The following is a 20,212-nucleotide window of genomic DNA, read 5'->3' on the forward strand; positions in this document are numbered from 1 at the left end:
ATGTTAAAAATGGCCCCAGGGAAATTTCTCTTATAAGGTTTTATGGATCATGGACAATAGGAACAGAGAAGAAACATCAAAGTAACAGAGTTAGTACATAGCAGGCTAGGGACAACCTTGTTTTCTGCCCCTTTTCACCTTTGAAAAAGGTGAATCATAATACACCAACTCCTTTCTTCTGAGATTTGAGATTTTAAAAATCACACTGATTTGATAGTAAAAATTTTCATTCTCTCTCTCTCTCTCTCTCTCTCTCTCTCTCTCTCTCTCTCTCTCTCACACACACACACACACACACACACACACACACCCTTCATTCCTTCATTTGTCTCCCTTACCGCAAGTTAAGGTTGACTTTAAGCTTCCTAATGGTAAATCTTAGAAGCATCTGAATTCATGGCATTTTACGCAAGAACAACCCACTTGAACTAGTGTATGGCTAAGTGAATTGGTCCATAACTTGGAGTAAGTTCTGATAAAAAGAACCAACATGCCGGGTGGTGGTAGCACACGCCTTTAATTCCAGCACTTGGGAGGCAGAGGAAGGTGGATCTCTGTGAGTTTGAGGACAGCCTGGGCTACAGAGCAAGATCCAGGACAGGCACCAAAATAACATAGAGAAACCCTGTCTCGAAAAAACAAAACAAAACAAAAAAAAAACAAAACAACAAACAAACAAAAAAAACCAACATGCTAACAAAACTGCACATATTTTTGCTTAGTTTTAGCTTTAAATTGGCACACACAGCAACTGATGATGTGATTTTCTTAGAGAAGATCACTTTATAATAGGCAAAACTTTTTGAATATCACTAGCCTGGAAAAGTGTAGCTCTGGATTCTTCCATTAAATAGCTCTGACCATGGAGATGACATCTGTTCCCTTTAGTCTTCAATCTCTCTGTTTGTAGATAGTTCCTGTGAGCTTATATCTCCCTTCCTCATAGTTCTGCTTCTAAAAGGCTTTGAAATTACAGTCTGCAAAGGAAAATTCTAATACTATCTTGCAAATTCCTAGCTGAGGATATTGGGCAACATTTTCTGTAGAAAGAGCCTTTTAATGGAGATGGAAGATCTCAAATCTTTCTTCCATTTCCTATTGCCTTTGGAACTTAGAATTCACTTTATTCTACTAGATCTTATTCCATATATATGTATATATACACACACACATATATATATATGGAATATATATATAATGATGTCTCTGACATGAATACTAGGTCACAGTAAAATGACAAAATTGCATATAAATCTGTTCTCTACAGAAAAGAAATAATGTGTTATACTTTCTTTAAAAGTTTTGTCTGTCCCACTTAAGCTATTGTAATACTATAGCATGCATAATTTTTTTTCTCATCTTTTTGGAAGTCCAAGCTCAAGCTATAGTTTTGGTCTTTGGCCAGGGCCTCTTCCTGGCATACATAAAGCTGCTTTCTCCCAGCATCTTCACATGGCCAAACAAGCTTTCATTCTCTTCCTCTTTTTGTAAGGAAATTCTTTCCACTTTGGGACTCAGAATGCCCAGACAACATTTTCTGTACAAAGGATCTTTAATGGAGATGGAAGATCTCAAATTTCATGACTCCCTCTAAACCAATTATTTCTCAAAGATCTCATATTCTAATACACCATCATATTGGGTATTAGAAATTCAACATATGAACTTGGGGGTTCACAAATATTTGGCCCCCAAATAGCAGTATTCATGAAGGAAAGATGTTAGCATAATTGAGGCATGCTTTGATATACTCAAGGACAAACTGTCAGTGGACTTCAAGCAATTAACAGCTTGAGTGGCTATAATTTTACCATTAAAAGTTTGCCAAGAGTTGAACAGCTCACCACCCACAGTGTCAACTATGGAACCACCTTCCTTAACAATTTCATGCATTTTAAAATTTCCAGAAAATGCAATGTTCTAAATGAATGGGAGAGATCAGCTAGTGAGCTCTCCTGTTGTGGATAGGGATTGAGAAGACTGGAAGCTAAGTTTTAGCAAATTGCAGCTTACATGAGAGATTTGTCCCTCACTGATGGACCCTCTACACTGTGTCATTAGTAGCATCAATTTACATTTCCCTGAGAGGCCAGAGTGCCATTCAAAGGTGCTCATTCAGATGGGTCTACACACAGGATGTAGAAGTTGTCCTAACAGTATAATCATTCTGTATGAGAAACTCAAAGCAATCTCAAAGAAAATGTTATCTCCACATCCTTCAGTTAGCAACAGGGGACAAACAGGAAGTCAGGTTGCTAGGAGAGGGTCTCATTGCCAGCAGGCTCTATAATGTAAGTGGATATAAGCTGGCTTTGAGTAGACCAGATGGAAGAAAACACTCCTCCACCACTTTTTAAGCCATGCAACCCTGGAACCAGTGGTTTTACTTTTGTAAGAATTCAATTCCGCATCGACAAGTTGGTAACAATGTAGAGATGAAATAAAGCATCTGGTACACAGCATGCACTCACTAGTCCTCATCTTTGTAGCAGCAAATCAAGGGCCTGCAAACAGAATTCTTGACTCCGGGCACAGTGCACTTTCCATTACATTTCATGTTAAGTGAGCACCCTCGTTGGGAAATGAGGCTATCAAGTGCATTTTTAAGAGCCTTGTCTTCTAAAATCAATCTGTTCACATTTTTAATAATGCAAGAAAGAAGTTTGAAGTTGGCCCACAGAGAGTTCTGTGAACCAAAGGTTTATTTTTAATTGGATTTTGCGTCTGTTGTTATGGAAATGGTGGTTTCATAGATTAAGCATTATGATTTTACTGCAAGATCAAGCCCAGAGTGGGGGATGAGGATGAGCTCATCCTTGTGCTTCTCTTTCTTGACAAAACACATTTAAAATTAAAAGAATAGGAGGAGAGCCGCTTCAGAAGCATATGTTTCCATGAAAAAAAATTCCCCCTATAAAAATAGCTTTAAAATGATAAAGTCTCTTCTCAAAGATCAAAACTAAGGATGACCCAGGTTGCCAGTAGGACACAAAGCTGCTGTGACATTATTAAACACTCCTTTCTTCACTATTGAAGCTATAAAGAGTGCCTTTGATCCTGGGATTTGCTTTCAACATTTGGTCCCACTGCGTGTTTGCAGACACTGAGCTCACAGCTTCCTCTAGTTGTTTAGTGATCAATTGCTGATAACTTTTCTCTCCAGAGTAGTTTTTATTCATGGATCAGGATGTGTAATCTAACTCTGTTATAGAAAATCGAGGTGCTTTCTAAATCCTAATGATGGTTGGCACTGTTTAAAGAATTGAGACAATTCCCTTTAAAAATTTAGCTTATATTGGCTCACCTTAAGCTCCAAAGAGTAACTGAGTAAGACCAGACTTACATGAACATGCAGTAGCACCATGAAGAAGAAGTGGGAGGCTGGACGGCTAGTCTGTGGCTGTCCCAGCTAGCAGTGAGCTGGTGTAAATGGGCTACTGGGGATTTCTCCCTTTGGTTCCCTGATAGTTCTTTTTTCTTCTTTCTTTCCCCTTTTGAAAATATTTTCACTCACTTATTTTTTCTCATATGATCCCTGCTGTTAACTGGCTTAACTGTAGATTTGGGTGAAGGAAGCTATGAAAGACATTCCTGACCATCTGCCAGTAGAAAAAGTCAGGAAAGCAAATGATGCTAGGCCCTTCACTGTATTAATGCATCTGCAAGTTATGATGCTTTAACAAAGGAGAAGAATCCATCAATTGAAAGAATGTGTGCTTAACATCATATCCTTCTAAATGAATAATATTAAGTACTTTGATTTAAATCATCATATTTAATACTTTTATTAAAATTACAATTAGGTCAACATTTTCCTTTTGTTTTCAAGTTAAAGACATATATAGTCCCATATGGTCATATTAGTAATTGTCATTAAACCTGTTTCCCAAATAATGTCTATCCCAAATCCATTTAAATTTTTCACATACATCCTTTGGAAGAGCCTTTATCAATTGACTATACTATTTGCCTCCTTTCTTTTGGCCTTTATTTGTTGATGTAAGTTAGCATCCCCTTTTCCCATCCTGACTTTTTACTGACTTTGTATTCTCTATTTTAGTCTGCTTCTTCCGTTACTATTAGTCTGACGTATTCAGAAGCATCTCCGCCATACGTATAGATTCGCAACTTATCGGTTTGTTATTCGGAGGTTTTTGTTTTTTTTAACTTGTTTTTTAGACCAAACTGTCCATATATTTCAGAAGCTGGCAAACCCAGAACCTTGGTGCATCATGGTGGTACACAATTTAAGATCTGAAGAGCAGCCATCCTAGGGACATTACCAAGAGATTCTCACCAGGGTGCTGTTGACTCCTTACCCATTTCATCTGAAAATGGGTGCTAATGGCAGAGAGAATTCTTGGAAATTAGATGTCTGCTAACCCCTTCACTATTAAGAAAAATGTCACTTGAAATATCAGAAAATTCCTCTAGAAGGTGTACATGCAAACTTGGGAAGGTTTCCAGTGCAATATTGAATGTGCCTATTTATGACAACAGGTTAATTCTCTTGTCTTATATCAATGCAAAAGGTTAAAAATTCTTCAATTGTCATACCTGAGTGTTCGTTAACTTGTCATTTTCCTTGCTTGCTATGACTCTCTTGGGCTTGAAAACTGCTCCTCTCTCTCTCTCTCTCTCTTTCTCTCTCTCTCTCTCTCTCTCTCTCTCTCTCTCTCTCTCTCCTTTCTTCTCTCTCACTCCCCACTCTCTTTTCCACTTTCCTCTCACTTTCTGTAAGGTTCATTTTCTTGTCTGATTCTGATTGTCCATAATGACTGTTTGGCATATTCTGCAGGCAAAGGTCCTGAGACCCTTTTTGCCGGCTATAACCTCAATGATAATGAATGGCACACAGTGCGTGTGGTTCGTCGAGGAAAAAGTTTAAAACTGACAGTGGATGATCAACAAGCCATGACAGGTAAAGTCCCCTGCCTCTCTTACCTTTTCTTTCTTTCTTTTTATCCTTCTATCTTCTTTTGAATTTTTTGATAATATCATACCTAAGTTGTGTATTTATATCATTTCCACCCTCTCCCCCTCCAACTTCTCCCGCCCCCCCTCCCCCCACTGTCTTAGGTATGGTTTCTATTGGGTGATAAACAATGTGGGCAAAAGTGACTTCGAGAGGAAAGAGTTTATGACACTTCCACTTGCGTGTCACTGTTCATCAGTGAAAGAAGACAGGGCAGGAATTCAAGGCAGGAACCTAAAGCGGACTGAAGCAGAAGCCAGAGAACAGTGCTGGGTTTTCACTGCTCTGACTGGTTTCTGACATAGTTTTCTCAGCCTGCTTTCTTGTAGCACCAGGAACCACCTGCCCAAGGTTGGCCCCACCCACAGTAAACTGGGCCCTCCTCCATCAGTCATCAATCAAGAAGACGCACTGCAGGCCTGCCCACATGTCAATCTGACAGGGGCATTTTCTCCATTGAAGCTCAGGCTTCCAAGATGATGCTAGCTTGGGACAAGTGGATATAAAACTAGCCAGCACTCCACCACCCCTCTCCACAGCATGACCTCTTTAGTAACTATCATTGTTCCACTTACACACATACGTATGTGCACATCGTTGCAGTCTGAGCTCTTGTTATTTAGATGGGTACCCCAATGGTACATCGTTCACTGCCATTTGACCAGTTTTGCTTTTCTCTAGCAGTCTCTGACTGCTCAAAAAGAACCTTCTTTGATGGTGGCTGAAGGCAACATCTATCTGTGGATATAAGAATAGGTGTTTAGAAGGCAGTTGGGGATTATACTGGTTTGGGAAAGCAACAGTATGTACGTTCTTCTCTGGGGTACATGACCTCACCAGTCCTGGGTAGGCAGCTAGATTTCCAATTCCAGACATAAATTCCCTCCTATTGAATGGACCTTAAGTCCAATTAGAGGGCTGTTGGTTACGAACCCCTGCCCCTCAAGATGTAAGTGCCACTATTGCAGCCTTGGATATAGGCTGCCATACTGATCCTTGTTGTGGTTCATAAGGTTGACAGCTGGGTAGGATAAGTTTTCTCCCTTGGTACTTTTTATAGCACCTTTACATAATATGAGAGCCAGTCTTCAGGGAGGAAAATTCCAAGTCAGTTCCAGGTGTTTCCTCCAAGTTCTGTATCTGAAGTGCATTTAGCAATAGAGTCATACCCAAGTTCTAGGAGTCAACCAAGGCAATGGAAATAACCTATATTATTTCGGGAGTCTGTTGGACTTACCTGAACAACAACTTAAACTTAACTTTCCCACACTGGCCCTAGGGTTTTGTTAGATAGTCTGTGGCTCTTGTTGGTGGGTGGGCCATTGTCACCCAAGTTGCATTAACTTATTTAAACTATTAATATACGTACATAGATACGCTTATATATGCCATGTTTCTATGTTTAAGTTTCAGATTCATTGTTTGCTGGTGGCTTTTCAAACCAAAGCCAGTACATATTTGAAGGTTAAAGTCAGTACATTTGTCATTCAATTTGTCTACCAACATTTGCATTTAAAAAACAGCCTAATAAGTATTCTTCCAACCTGATCATATATGCCATGTTATTTTCCTTGTCCATTAATAATTCAAGGAATTATAATAGATTTTAATTTTGTAGTTTAATAATTATCTTCACTCTCTTTATTTCTTATGCGTTTTGTTGATGAGCAGTAGAAAATTCTATGTTTTCACTTCAAAACATGTTTATAAATATACTGATATGTAGGTGTACTTTTACTTATTTACTTTCTTTAGGCTATCCTACATCATTTAGTTTGTTGATTAAATCCTCACATTCAAGATGTCAAGGTCTATTCCAGATTTACAGTCATAGCCCAAGGAGGTGAGCTGTATAACACTCTGCCTTAGACACTTAGGGAAACCAATGGAAGAGAAGTCAGAATGCCTCATCCTTGAGAACCAGCTCACTCCTACTCTATCAGCTCCTTTTTTTTTGTAAGAAAGCTCTTGATGTAATTATGTTAGCACAAAGCATAGAATGGTCTTGGTGCACGGGAGAGACGTGTTCCTTTCAAATTAAGTTCCAAAGGGCTTCCCTGGCTGAGTAAAGAGAAACATGTGATATGATATGTGTAGGGTTATAATTCTTGAAGGAACCATTCTGTAGATAAAGGAAAGTGAACCACAAGTTCATAGATCTGTCATTATCCTAGATCTCATTGGCTCTTTGTGGAAGCAAAATTTTTTTTTCCTATGTGTTGGACTTTGCAGGAAGAGCCTCAAAAGGAGACTCTTCCTGCATGCTCATGTAGGAGGCAATGTAGAGAGAAGCCCAGCTTGCATTTCCCTTAATATGTCTGCAGGCGGCGCTAATGCATCTGACACATGGATCACTGTTTAGAAACCTCTTGTGCCTTTTCTAGGGCTCTTCTCCTATTTGTTTATTCGTCCAACTACAATATGATAGGTTTTTTTTTTTTTTTTGGTTTTTCGAGACAGAGTTTCTCTGTGTAGTTTTGCGCCTTTCCTGGAATTCACTTGGTAGTCCAGGCTGGCCTCAAACTCACAGAGATCCACCTGGCTCTGCCTCCCGAGTGCTGGGATTAAAGGCGTGCGCCACCACCGCCCGGCGATAGTTTTTGTTTTAACTTACTATTTTTTATTTTGTTACTATTATCCTTCAGAAGCCTGTTCTTTTTTAGTGAGAGACAGAAAGGGAGTGGATCCCAATGGGAGGGGAGGTGCAGAGAAACTGGGAGCAATAGAGGAGGTGGAAACCTTAATCAGGGTGTATTATGTGAGAAATGAATCCATTTTAATAAAAGAAAAATAAAATAAATCAATGAATATTAAGAAACAAAACAAACAACAACAACAAACCACATAGAATGGCATAATTGTAAGACAATTGTCATTCACAAGAAGGCTCTGAAACTAAGATCAGGTGGTCAGGAGAGTGCTGCAGGTCAGCTAGTTTTAATTAAGGGCAATTATTGGAAGAGAAAGAAATTATTCTTGAAGATTAGCATTAGTTGCTAAAGCAACTGGGTGCTATCCAGACAGAGGGACTAAGCAGGGCTTATTTGTTTATTAACTTCTATTCTCTCATTTATCACATCCCTACAGCAGTTTCTTGTCCCTCCACTCCTCTCAGCCCTGCCCTCCACCTCTCCTCTCCCCCAAATTGACTCCTCCTCTGTTTTCCTAGTAATAATAATAATAATAATAATAATAATAATAATAAAGCAGACCTCCCAGGAGTATCCACCGAATATGGCTTAACAAGTTACAGTAAGACCAGGCACAAACCATCATATCAAGACTGGGCAAGACAATCCAGTAGGAGGAAAAGGGTCCCAAGCACAAGTAAAAGAGTCAGAGACACCCCTGACTCCCATTGTTGGGAGTCTCACAAGAACACCAACTTAGAGAGCCGTAAGGTATATGCAGAGGACCTAGCTCAGACCCATACAGGGTCTGTGTCTGTCACTTCAGTCTCCTAAGCAGTGCTTAAAGCCATGGCCTTGAGTTTTAGCAGTCAGGGGCAATACATGCAAAAATCACAGCAGAGCATTGTTTTGTCTGAATGTCTTTCACAAATAGGACACATGCTTTCTCCTTTTAAAGATGGCATGACTGGGGCCCAAAGAGAAGTAGATTATGTTTCACTGAAATTGTTGTAAGAGTTGAGAAAGAGTGTGCAAGATTGTTTTTCATTTTCTTTTCTTCCTTAGATTGGTTTTGTTCCATTGTATTCCATAATATGATAATAAATATATGGCTCTATAATAACTACTTAACCAGATACAGCATCACATTATAAGATCACACACATACAGATGTACACATGCCTATGTACTTACCTATAAAATGGAGCTGTTAGCTGAAGATACAGAGCAGTTTATGATGTGAGAAATGGCTGTCATAAACAAGCCTTAAGATTGGAGTGTAGAAGACTTGGTTTCAGAGATACAGTGAAAATATTTGAGGTTGGGTGTGGTGGCACACACCTTTAATCCCAGCACTTTAGATGAGGAGGCAGGAGAATTCTCTGTGAGTTCCAGGCCAGTGCCCTACATAGTAAGTTCTAGAACAGCCAGGACCATATAGAGGACCATAACTGTCTCAAAACAACAACAACAACAAAAACAAACAAAATGCCTAAAATATTTATTTTCAGACTGGCATTTTACATGGATGGGGAAGTTATTTCTCATGGTCTCCAGGCAACCAGAAACCACTGCCTTTAGTCTGATTTGAGAAAAATTACTCCTGTGATGATGTAAAAGATGATTCAAGATGGCAGGTACTCACCCCGGAACGACAGTGGATTCAGGCATGGAATCAAGCTATTATGAATTTTTTCACATAAATTTTATTTTAAGACGATTTTAAGTGTACACAAAATTCCATATATAAAAATAATGTCCCAGGTACCTGTCTGTGGCCACTGCTGAAGCAGTTTTTCCTCATTTGCTTTGACATTTTCACTTCTTGACTCTTGTCTCACTTTTAGTTTTTCCCCTTAAATAGCTGAGGGAAAGTGATAATTCAGAGTGACCTTTTAATCCCTGGATTCTTCAACATATATTTTCTAAAAGTAGAATTCCCCCTTACACAACAAAGTAAAAGTTGTCGATTCCCACACGTTTGCAGCAATACCATCATAATTGTGTCAGCTAACTCAGTCTAGGACTGGGAACTCTATGAAGCTGTCAGTGTCCACTGAGGCTTCCATCCACATGTTTCCGTTGTGAAGTTATAGATGTGAGAATATGACTTTCATTATTTCTCTTCATACATAATGTTGATGCAGGAATTTGTTTTGTTTTTGATGAATGTGTCTTCACAATTCCTTGTCCACATTCTTGAAGGAAATAGTACACGCTGACACCACAACCTCCTTGTGGAATCCTATGTGGAGGCAGGAGTTGGGGTGGGTGGATATGTCATTCAGTTTCTTCACTATTTAATTACTATATTTTCTTTCTTGCAATTAATAAATCATCTGTGGAGAGGCATATCAAACAAAGCCTTGTACGTACCTTGTGCTTTATTAAGTGTTTTCACATAATTCATCAGTTGATAAAGGTATTTGCCTGTTTCAGTCAACTAAAGTAGTTACAAAGTAATTAATTTCAGCACCCAGCATTCCTGAACATTAGTACTCAACATTGAGCATTCTACGGCTCACAGCATTTGCCTCATGTCTCTGCCTTGTAGTTCATTGATTTTCTTTCTCTTTCTCTTTTCTCTTTGATTGATCTGCATTCACAAGTTTCTATATTTTACAGTAATTTCTAATTTCTCATCTTAAATAATTTTATGCTCGAGCCGGGCGGTAGTGGCACATGCTATTAATCCCAGCACTCGGAAGACAGAGCCAGGCAGATCTCTGTGAGTTCAAGGGCAGCCTGATCTACAGAGCTAGCTCCAGGAAAAGCACAAAGCTACACAGAGAAACCCTGTCTCGAAAAAACAAAAAAAAAAATTTATGCTCCAGTTATTACAGATTACTATCGAGTTGATCTCTACAATCTTGTAACAAGCCTCTACCCAGTTTTATTTGTTTGTTTTAGTTCTTTTCTAACATTTTCTTTCAGAACACGATATTCAGGCACCACTTTTATCTGCTTATATCCTTCAGCAGAATTATTTGTTTAATTTATATTTAGTGAGGAATAACTTTTTAAGTTTTACTTTAAATTAAAATATAAATAACATAATTTCCCCCTTCTTCCTCCAACACCTCCTATGGTTCCCACATCCCAAAAATGTATGCCCTCTTTTTCTTTATTATTGTGATATATAGATATATACATAATGTATGCATATATAGTGATGTTTACATATATATGTGTGTATGAATGATACATACATACGTGGATATCACACATATATATGTATAAACATATAAATGCAATTTACCGAGTTCATTTAGCATTGTTTATATGAATATGTTTTTAGAGTTAACCACTTGGTATTGGATTACCAGTTAGGGGCTTATCCCTGGGGAAGACTAATTTTCTCTAAGCAGTTGTTAATTGTCTGTAGCTCTTCACCTAGTGGTGGGACCCCATTGAGAGCTTCAGCATCTACATTGGTATTTCAACTGCTATCATTGTTCAAGTCTTGTCTAGCCAGCCATATTGTTGTGATTTCATGGCTGCAGCTTCCATGTTCTATCTAGAAGACACAACTTCATAGATGACTTCCTGGTTCACAGGTCTTTTAATCCCCTTACCCGCTTCTGCAATGTTCCCAAGCCTTATGTATAGGGGTTGTATGGTAAAATGTGCTCAGTGTTATTAGCTGTCCTTGTGTTATGATCTTCTCAGCAGGTACAGATTGGAAATATCTACAGACACATGTATCTATACACACATATTCATAAATATAGATGCATGCATACATATTAATTGTATATCCATACAAACATACACATAGACATGTTTTTAGAAACCATGAATTCACACTGCTATCTCTATGCCTACAGCATTGTCTCCTGATTTTCCTCATTCTGTATGCCCATTCATTTTCCTTTAAGCTGAGAATCCTAGCTACCATTTTATTTGTTCAATCTGATAGTTCATCTAAAATACTTTGAGAATTTATCACTGTAGTCAATAAATAATTTGGATTATTTGTATCTTTTCTTCTTCCTTCCAGCCTTTATTCTTTTTTGTCATTATTGTTGTTATTGAAGAGCTCAAGAACCCAGCACTTGACCATAGTAAGAATTCAGCCTTGATTTACATAGTCTAAAAAGATTTTCAAATGCAGCACTGAGTATTTAGGACTGACGATTAAGCACAAAATGCTGTGGTTTTAAAGACTCTAGTGGCCACTTGAAGCCAACATGAATAAGAAAAGTAATAGGGACTTTTATTAAACAGTATATTCTAAACAGGAAGAACTTTAAAGAATAAAGCACTAGAGACCCTACACACAAGACCCTGCATTTTAAACCTACTAAAGGCATAGTAGTTCTACTCACTCTTTGTTGAACATGGAAAGTATATACTCAGGTTGTTCTTGGGAATGTCTGCACCTCGTCTTAGCCATGACGACAGAGATGCAGGTAAGGAGACCCAAGAAGGGAGAGTCTCTAGGGCTTAGGTAGAAAGGGGTTGCACAAACTTCAGGGTATCCCTTAATTGAGAGTCGGTAGGTTTCATTTAATTACTTCTTATAAGTATTCTGTGATTGTGTGCTATGTGTGTGTGTTGCTATTTGCCCTCACTGAACATGAGTTTGCCATGTATGCCCTTACTCAAACATGTGAAAGAAGCCTCATCATGTTCCTTCTTGACATCATTCCCACATCACTAGTAAATCCTGTGAATTGTATGTATCTATAAAACTGTCCAAATTCTGCTACTTTATGCTTGTGAAAACCCCCCTAGTTTATTGTAGCCACAAAAGGATAAGTGTTCATGCACCTGTGCATCGCATGCACGCACACACGCACACACAAACACACTCACAAACACACGCATGAACACACACACACACACATTCTCTCTCTCTTCATGTCTTCTGCTTATTTAAAACCCCTCTTACCTAGCTGATAATCAGTTAGGATGACATGGCCCTTAATACCCTTCGAATTTTATATGAACCACCAACTCCACTTGCTCATGTTTTTAACTCATTCAGTACCTAAAGACTACATTCATCTGTCTCCTTTCATGGACTCCACCCCTTGATTCATCTTCTACAGAATGTAATATGACTTTCTTTTTAAAATTCTTCAAATTTCAGCTTAAATTTTATCCTAGTCTGTATTTACCAATACAGTGTCCCAGTCATAAAATTCATAGCATGTCTCAGAGTTTTGTTCTCATACATTTAATTGGGTGCTCACACATTCTAATATGCCATTCCCCCAATAGACTATGGATTTTCTGAGAACAGGGAGGTATGCATACCCTCAGCACGTCTTTCACTCCCGCACATAGCACTTCAGATATGTACTGACTGTGCAGTAACTCTTAAGTGAATTATCAAAAGCACAAAAGTCTTAGTGTTTTTAAACCAGGCTGTCCTCTAACTCACAGAAACCTGGCAGCCTTTGCCACCACCACCGAGCTGACTTGGTGTTCTTTCATTTGTTCTGTTGTGGTTATTCTATGCAGAAAACTAACACAACTCAGAGCAAGGTAAAAATGAAAATTTTAATGGAAAATTCACCACACATACCAAGACTTTTACAGCAGCAAAACATCCAGGAAACATTCTGAGGCTTTTGTTCCATCTTGAGAATCTGAGAAAGCTGAAGACCCCCACTCTGATTTACTGATTCTAAATCCACTCACTCAATCTCTGGAAATTAGGAATTTTTTAAACATTATATAAACATAAAAACTTTTTCTATAAAAGCTATAGAAAATAATTCATTGAAGTTTGTGTTGTTTTCTTCTTATTCAACACTGGTGCATATACAACCGTGGGTGTATTACTGATGAAGACTGAACACGAATTCTGAGTGGAAATACCTTTAAAGCCAGCATCAGCCAGTGTGTTGTCCGTGGGTGATTGCTGTAGTTGACCTCCCTTAGAATGAATGTGTCTCTCAGTACTGCCTATCCAACTTCGGGGTCCTTTGAACTTAGACCATGTATTCGCTTGTAACATGGTTGCTTCCACACTGTCACTACCTCCTTATAATATAATGTCCATAACATCATTTTCAGAAGAAACATTTTTTCACTGAACTTCTCCATCTTTCTGAACTAAATGCCCTTTCCTTCTTTGTAGCTTCCAAGTTCTTAGCAACATAAGATATTAATTTCACAAATTAGAAATACATTTTGTTCTGTATATTTTTCTCATTTTTTTTTGTTTTTGCCAAAAGAACTTTTAACAAGAAGCATAAAAAAATTAGAATTTGGGTAAATTAACAAGATTCAAATTTTTTAATACTGAAAAATATTAGTAAATGTCAACATCATCAATATTGAAGCCTCAGTGATTTTCATAGTCTTTTCATATTCCCTATTCTATATAGCTTATTAATTCAGTGCTGCTGATGTCTCTAGAGCTTTAAGCTTGCACATTATTAAAGATTGATTTTTGTTGTTACGGAAGAGTTAGAACTCCCACAGAGCAGTATTGAGGTCATTGAACAAAAACTGAAGAGAGAAAGCAAAATGATGTTATATGAAAAACCGGAATTGCTAAGATGATAATAGTACTTTACTTCAGTAACATAACCAGAGGCTTCGTAGTGTGTGGCTGGAGAGATAGCCACCGTCAGGAAAGTGCAGATTCACTTTTCAATATGTAGAGTAGAAACCAAATCAAACCAATGACTGAAAAGAAAATGAAAGAAAGATAACTGAAAAGCCATCTTAGAGAAATGAGGATTCTTAGAGAGTAAAAATTAACCAGAGCACAATTCAGGGGACTTCTTTTGTAATAATGAATTTATAGCCATTAAAGTCAATTGATAACATAAATATTTTGTCTTATATAATCAAATATACCTTTTATATTTTATGTACAGCAGTGTTTTATGATACTATCCAGCATCTTTGCTGTTTTTATTAACCAAATGGAAGCTTCTCAGAGTGTTGGTGGGAGCCCACATAGGTAGTTTCAATATTCATTATGCCTAGAAAAATGGTTCAGTGAGTTTTCTCAGGGGCTGATTCTGAGATTGGCCCTAATTAATGTTTTCAATAATATCATGGATGATAGCATAGGATGAGCTTAATAAATTTTCCAATTATGCCAAATTGGATAGGGAAACTAGGCAAGAACTTGGTTGGAAAAACTTGATTGCAGTTTAAGTGACCTTTTTGTGTTGCAGCAGAAAATGAGGCATACAATTTAGTTGAGAATAAGAGGCTGGGAATGAGCCAGAAGTGAGGATTAACTCTCATGGATACTGTGCTTTGCAACTTAGAAACCATGTTCTTATCTTCCTATTTAATTTCAAAGTTACAGGAAGATAGAGTCACTACTCTAAAGGTAATATGGGATTAGTTTGAATGGGGTCGACACAGAAATGTGGCAAGGCCGGAAGAGGTGGGGCTGTGTGGAATAGTCACTGACTAAAGCTATAAGGACACATCTCACTAGGATGTTTGAGATGGTTTCCCGTGGTTGTGTAGACTCACAACACTTGTATTCTCCTCAGAACTGAGAGTGAGTGCACTGAATTAATGCATTGCACTTAAATGATTATGTAAGATGAAGAATGTGGGGAACATAGTATAGGTCCAGAGATAATCTCTAGAGTAATTGGGGGACTACTTCAAGGGGTGAGACTACTGCAAGGAGTGAATCTGGGTATTCACTCCTTGTGTATAGTACAAAGACTATTTTTATTTTCAAACACATTGTTGTTGTTGTTTTCAAGACAGGGTTTCTCTGTGTAGCTTTGGGGCCTGTCCTGGAGCTCGCTCTGTAGAGCAGGCTGGCCTCGAACTCACAGAGATCCACCTGGCCCTGCCTCCCGAGTACTGGGATTAAAGGTGTGTGCCACCACTGTCTGGTCTTTCAAACACATTTTAACTGTTCATTATTACAAAGACTTTCAATAGCTCTTTCCTATTTGTACAGCATATAGAACAATATATAATAAGTTTTTTTCTGGAAGAAAATAAAGAAAAATATTACATAACTACAAAGGTAAGCTGTGTGGATGGCTAATGTATGTGCAGTCGTTTAGATAAGTCGCTATCCCTAACCCTTCCTTCCCTCCTTCTCTCCTCTTCCTATTCCTTCCTTTTTTTTTTTTACTTTTTATGAAATTGAAGACATGTTAATGAGGATTTATTGTTTATATCAAGACAGTTTTTCGATGTAGCTCAGGCTAGCCCAGAACTCAGTATGTAGGTCAAGCTGTCCTCTAAATCATAATCCTCTTCCCTTAACCCTGTAAGTCCTGAGATGACAGAACACCACCACACCCAAGCATGAGGAGAATTTTTATTATAGCTAAAAGTTACATGGGAATTAGATATTCTTGCTACAAGCTATACCTAGCAAGGAAGTTATCTGCTTTTTATATTTTAAACATATGCTATTACTATGTAAATCTGCAGTGTCTTATGGAAATCTGGAAGTGTCTTTTAGATGCACAATATACCAATGTATTATCTTTTCTTTTAGGCCAAATGGCAGGCGACCACACAAGGCTGGAGTTTCATAACATAGAGACTGGCATCATCACAGAACGACGGTATCTTTCTTCTGTCCCCTCCAACTTCATTGGACACCTGCAAAGCCTAACATTTAATGGGATGGCGTACATCGACTTGTGCAAAAATGGCGATATAGATTACTGTGAGCTCAATGCCAGATTTGGCTTCAGGAACATCATTGCCGATCCCGTCACCTTCAAAACCAAATCGAGCTATGTTGCCTTAGCTACATTGCAAGCCTACACGTCTATGCATCTCTTTTTCCAGTTCAAGACCACATCCCTAGATGGACTAATCCTATATAACAGTGGGGATGGAAATGACTTTATTGTGGTTGAATTAGTTAAAGGGTACGTACATGTCAGTTCGATGAAAAGAGGGAAAAATAACTGTGCAAAGGTGAACTTTAATATCCAAAAGTCTACATGAAACACAATGTGTGGACTTAATATGGTAGTAGGCAGAAGGGGGAAGACAAATGTCTCATTTGTTCAAAACCTTTGTTAGGCATCTTCTGTGAGTCTAAAACAATGCAGTTACTTGTATGTACAAAGAATACTTGTAAGTACAGATCAGTCGTTCATGGTAGGTCTCCTATGACTCTTATACTCCAAATGTGTATTTCCTGAGTTTTGACAGTGCAATTCCAGACAAGTTTTATAGGCCACTCTGTGCTAAGTTAAATAGCTAATTCAGCTTATCAGATTAGTTATTTAATGAAATTCTAATTAATTCAAGCTTAGTTCTGTGATGAATAGTTCAGAAAGAATGTATTAATGAAACGTTTTGATAATGTGATGACAAATGGACACATTTTCATCAATTTGGACATTTATTCCTCTCCTCGGTGAATATTATTATACATTCACTATAGACTAGTTAATACACCAGGCAACACACATAACATACATAAAAACATGTATGTTTCCCTTGCCATCCTTAGATTTCTCCTAACCTTGAACCACATATACATACCAACATATAGCATGACTGAGTCCAGGTGAATATGAAAGTTCAACAGAAAAACATGATAAGCAGTTTCCTGGGATGATCGTGTGCACATTGTCAGGGTCTTGGTAGAACAGAAAGTCAAATAGAACAGGAAGTGTGTATTAGAACACCGTGTTGACACAAGAGACCGTGTCTCCCATAGGAAGAATTGCTGTCTGTGTGATTGACCAAATGAGAGGGTGATAGAAACGGGGAATTCATAACAAAAGATGATATTTTCTCCTCTTAGTTTCACATCCAGGCAACTCCATCTCAAGATTCTAGAAGGATGACTGCACCTAAAAGTGTCCATTTATAATGTCTTGTTTACCATCATGGCTCATTCAGAAAGCAATGACTCTCTTTCATTTTCTTTCTAGGTACCTACATTATGTGTTTGACTTGGGAAATGGTGCTAACCTCATCAAAGGGAGCTCAAATAAACCACTCAATGACAATCAGTGGCACAATGTGATGATTTCAAGGGACACCAGCAATCTCCACACTGTAAAAATTGACACGAAAATCACAACGCAAATTACTGCAGGAGCCAGAAACTTAGACCTCAAGAGTAAGTACTGGCTAAGTCACAGTGTACAGCATCCATACACGAGGGGAAAAACACCCTTTGCTCAGGGTACAGGCTCAGGCCTTCTGCAAAGGCTGACAAGAACTTCATTTTTTGCACATGATTAATAATACAACACACAAGTCTCTCTTCTCCCTTTAATGTGTCACGAACATATGTATTTTTAATAACAGTTCAAAAATGCAACACCTAAAAATGCATGCATGATTAAAATTTAAAGAATGGGGGAAATGTGCTCATAATCTTGATATTGTCAAGGAAGGTAGACACCTGGAAGTCTTCAGTCCCGGCAGTTTTCTGTCAATGTGGGGTTAATGGAACCAGATGTATATTGAGCTTCTCTTTAGTTTTTCCCCCTTTAGTTTCCTAGATGCTTTCAGACTCTTCTACCAACAGCATGAGCCTGGCTTATGCTTTGTAATCAGCAGTGTGTTTTACTTTCTTTACCACCTCCCTGGCATACACAGAATACACAGACACTATCTATCTATCTATCTATCTATCTATCTATCTATCTATCTATCATCTCTCTCTCTTTATCTCTCTCTCTCTCTCTCTCTCTCTCACACACACACACACACACACACACACACACACACACACACACACACACGGGAATGCTGCTTTAATGAGCTGTTGAGAAAGTCTTAGCTGACATTTTCTTGCTTTATTGAGACTTAATTTTTCAAATGCTTAGAAGATATGCTAAAAATAGGAGAAAATAATATTAGATCCTATTTGAATGGGTCTTTGTGATTCACTGAGAACCATAGCCACATACCCCATCATAATGATCAGGACAAGAAGCATTGGACAAGGTTCCAGTAGCCTTTTACTCTGAGTATCAGAGAGCTGGGGCTTGAATGTCTCAACCAGGGATAGGACAGCTCCTGGAGGAGCAGAGAGTAAACCCAGAGCTCAGCACATCCCCCTGTCTCCCCCCTGCTCTGTCCTGATGCATGGCAAAGCCCCTCAGATATCATTCAGACATATTTTGCTTTAAAAGGCTGCTCATGTATAATGATGGGATCTCTTCCTTGGATTCAGGAAGTAACCACATTGGAGAGTTACAGGACCAGAAAGGGGGCAATGCAACCGAAGTTCTTCTAGAGAAAAAAAAATGCAACTTCTAAACAAAGTGAAAGAAGAAAATGCTTCCTTTTGTGTAATTGTAGAACATATTTACAATGCCAGTTCCTCATTTGTCATTCATAAAATATGGGACAGTGGTTGTCTCCCTTCTTAACTTCAAAGGTCTCTCATTTGCTTCAAATCTAATAGCTTAGCTGAAACCTGACAGGAAATTCAAAGAAGTGCAGCTTCCCAGGTTCTGCTGCTCCTCTGTCTTCTCTGTGATAAAAGTGACCGGAGTGTCTGGTTTCTATGTAGAGGGTGCCTGCCCCCAGTGTGCATGGTGGAATCTCTGGGTGGTCATCTTCAAGGGAAGAGGGGGATTGTGAAGGACACTGGCCAGGCCAGCCACAGCTGAATAAAACAGTGCCTTGCTTATGTCAGAGAGATCACAGGGTGCATATGTGCCTGGTACCAGAGACCTCAGAGGCCATGTCTGAAATTCAAATGACTAGAAGCATATGTTTCACCACTACTGGAAGCATTCAATACTCACAGCCCTAGGTGGTGAGCGATGAAATCCAGTTGGCTGTGTCTCTTCACATGCTCGGGGCACCATCTCTTAAAAACAAATATTTGCTTCTTATCCATTAAAATGGATGCGAGCTACTAGGAGGTTGTAGTGGGGTTCCTTCTGATGGGGGGTGCGTGCCATAAAGGTAGCTTTGCAAATCTTAGAAACATTTTCTTGAAACACGGACTGCTTTTTAATACTGATTTTAAGAAAAGCACATCCCATAATAAAAAAATACTAAAACCATGAATTACATGGAGAGTGGACAAATTCAGACATTAAGTCTGGTACTCTTGACTAAATACATGGTGTTTTGGCTTGGATTGGTTTGATCTGGGTTTTGATTTTCTGAGACAGGGGTTCTCTGTGTAACAGCCCTAGCTGTCCTGGAGCTCCCTTTGTTGTCATGTTTTAAAAAGCCAAAACTTGCCAGGCGGTGTGGCGCACACCTTTAATCCCAGCACTTAGGAGGCAGGGCAGGCACATCTCTTTGAGTTTGAGGCCAGCCTGGTCTACAGGACAGCCAAGGCTGTTGGACACAGAGAAACTCTATCTCAAAACAAAACCAAAACCAAACAAAAACAAGAACAACGAAAACTCAGTTAAAGTTAGAGGTTAATCTCCCAGATGAATAATTAGTTTTGTGTGTTTGTTTGAGAGTGTGTGTGTGTGTGTGTGTGTGTGTGTGTGTGTGTGTGTGTACAGGCACACACCTGTGCTTTGTGTAGTGAATGGGTGCCGGTGTGGACCCTGGAGAAGGATCTTGGATGTCTTGCCCTATCACTCTCTACCATATTCCTTTGAGCCAGAGTCTCTCACTGAGCCGGGGAGCCCCAGCCATATTCCTGTTTTGCCCCTGTCTTTCTCCGCATTGGGTAGCAGGCACATGCATGGACGGG

General features: G+C 38.8%; 1 protein-coding gene across 1 annotated transcript in view; it reads left to right on the forward strand.

The window, feature by feature from the left end:
• Positions 1 to 20,212, forward strand: part of LOC131897733 (neurexin-1) — a 164,952-nt gene that overhangs the window by 114,542 nt on the left and 30,198 nt on the right. Inside the window, exons 9-11 of the mRNA XM_059248723.1 lie at positions 4,799 to 4,921; positions 16,058 to 16,439; positions 17,460 to 17,650. Coding sequence (XP_059104706.1) covers positions 4,799 to 4,921; positions 16,058 to 16,439; positions 17,460 to 17,650 — 696 coding nt within the window. The remainder of the gene's footprint in view (positions 1 to 4,798; positions 4,922 to 16,057; positions 16,440 to 17,459; positions 17,651 to 20,212) is intronic.

Source organism: Peromyscus eremicus, chromosome 22 (genome assembly GCF_949786415.1).
Source record: "Peromyscus eremicus chromosome 22, PerEre_H2_v1, whole genome shotgun sequence".
NCBI classification, from domain to species: Eukaryota; Metazoa; Chordata; class Mammalia; order Rodentia; family Cricetidae; genus Peromyscus; species Peromyscus eremicus.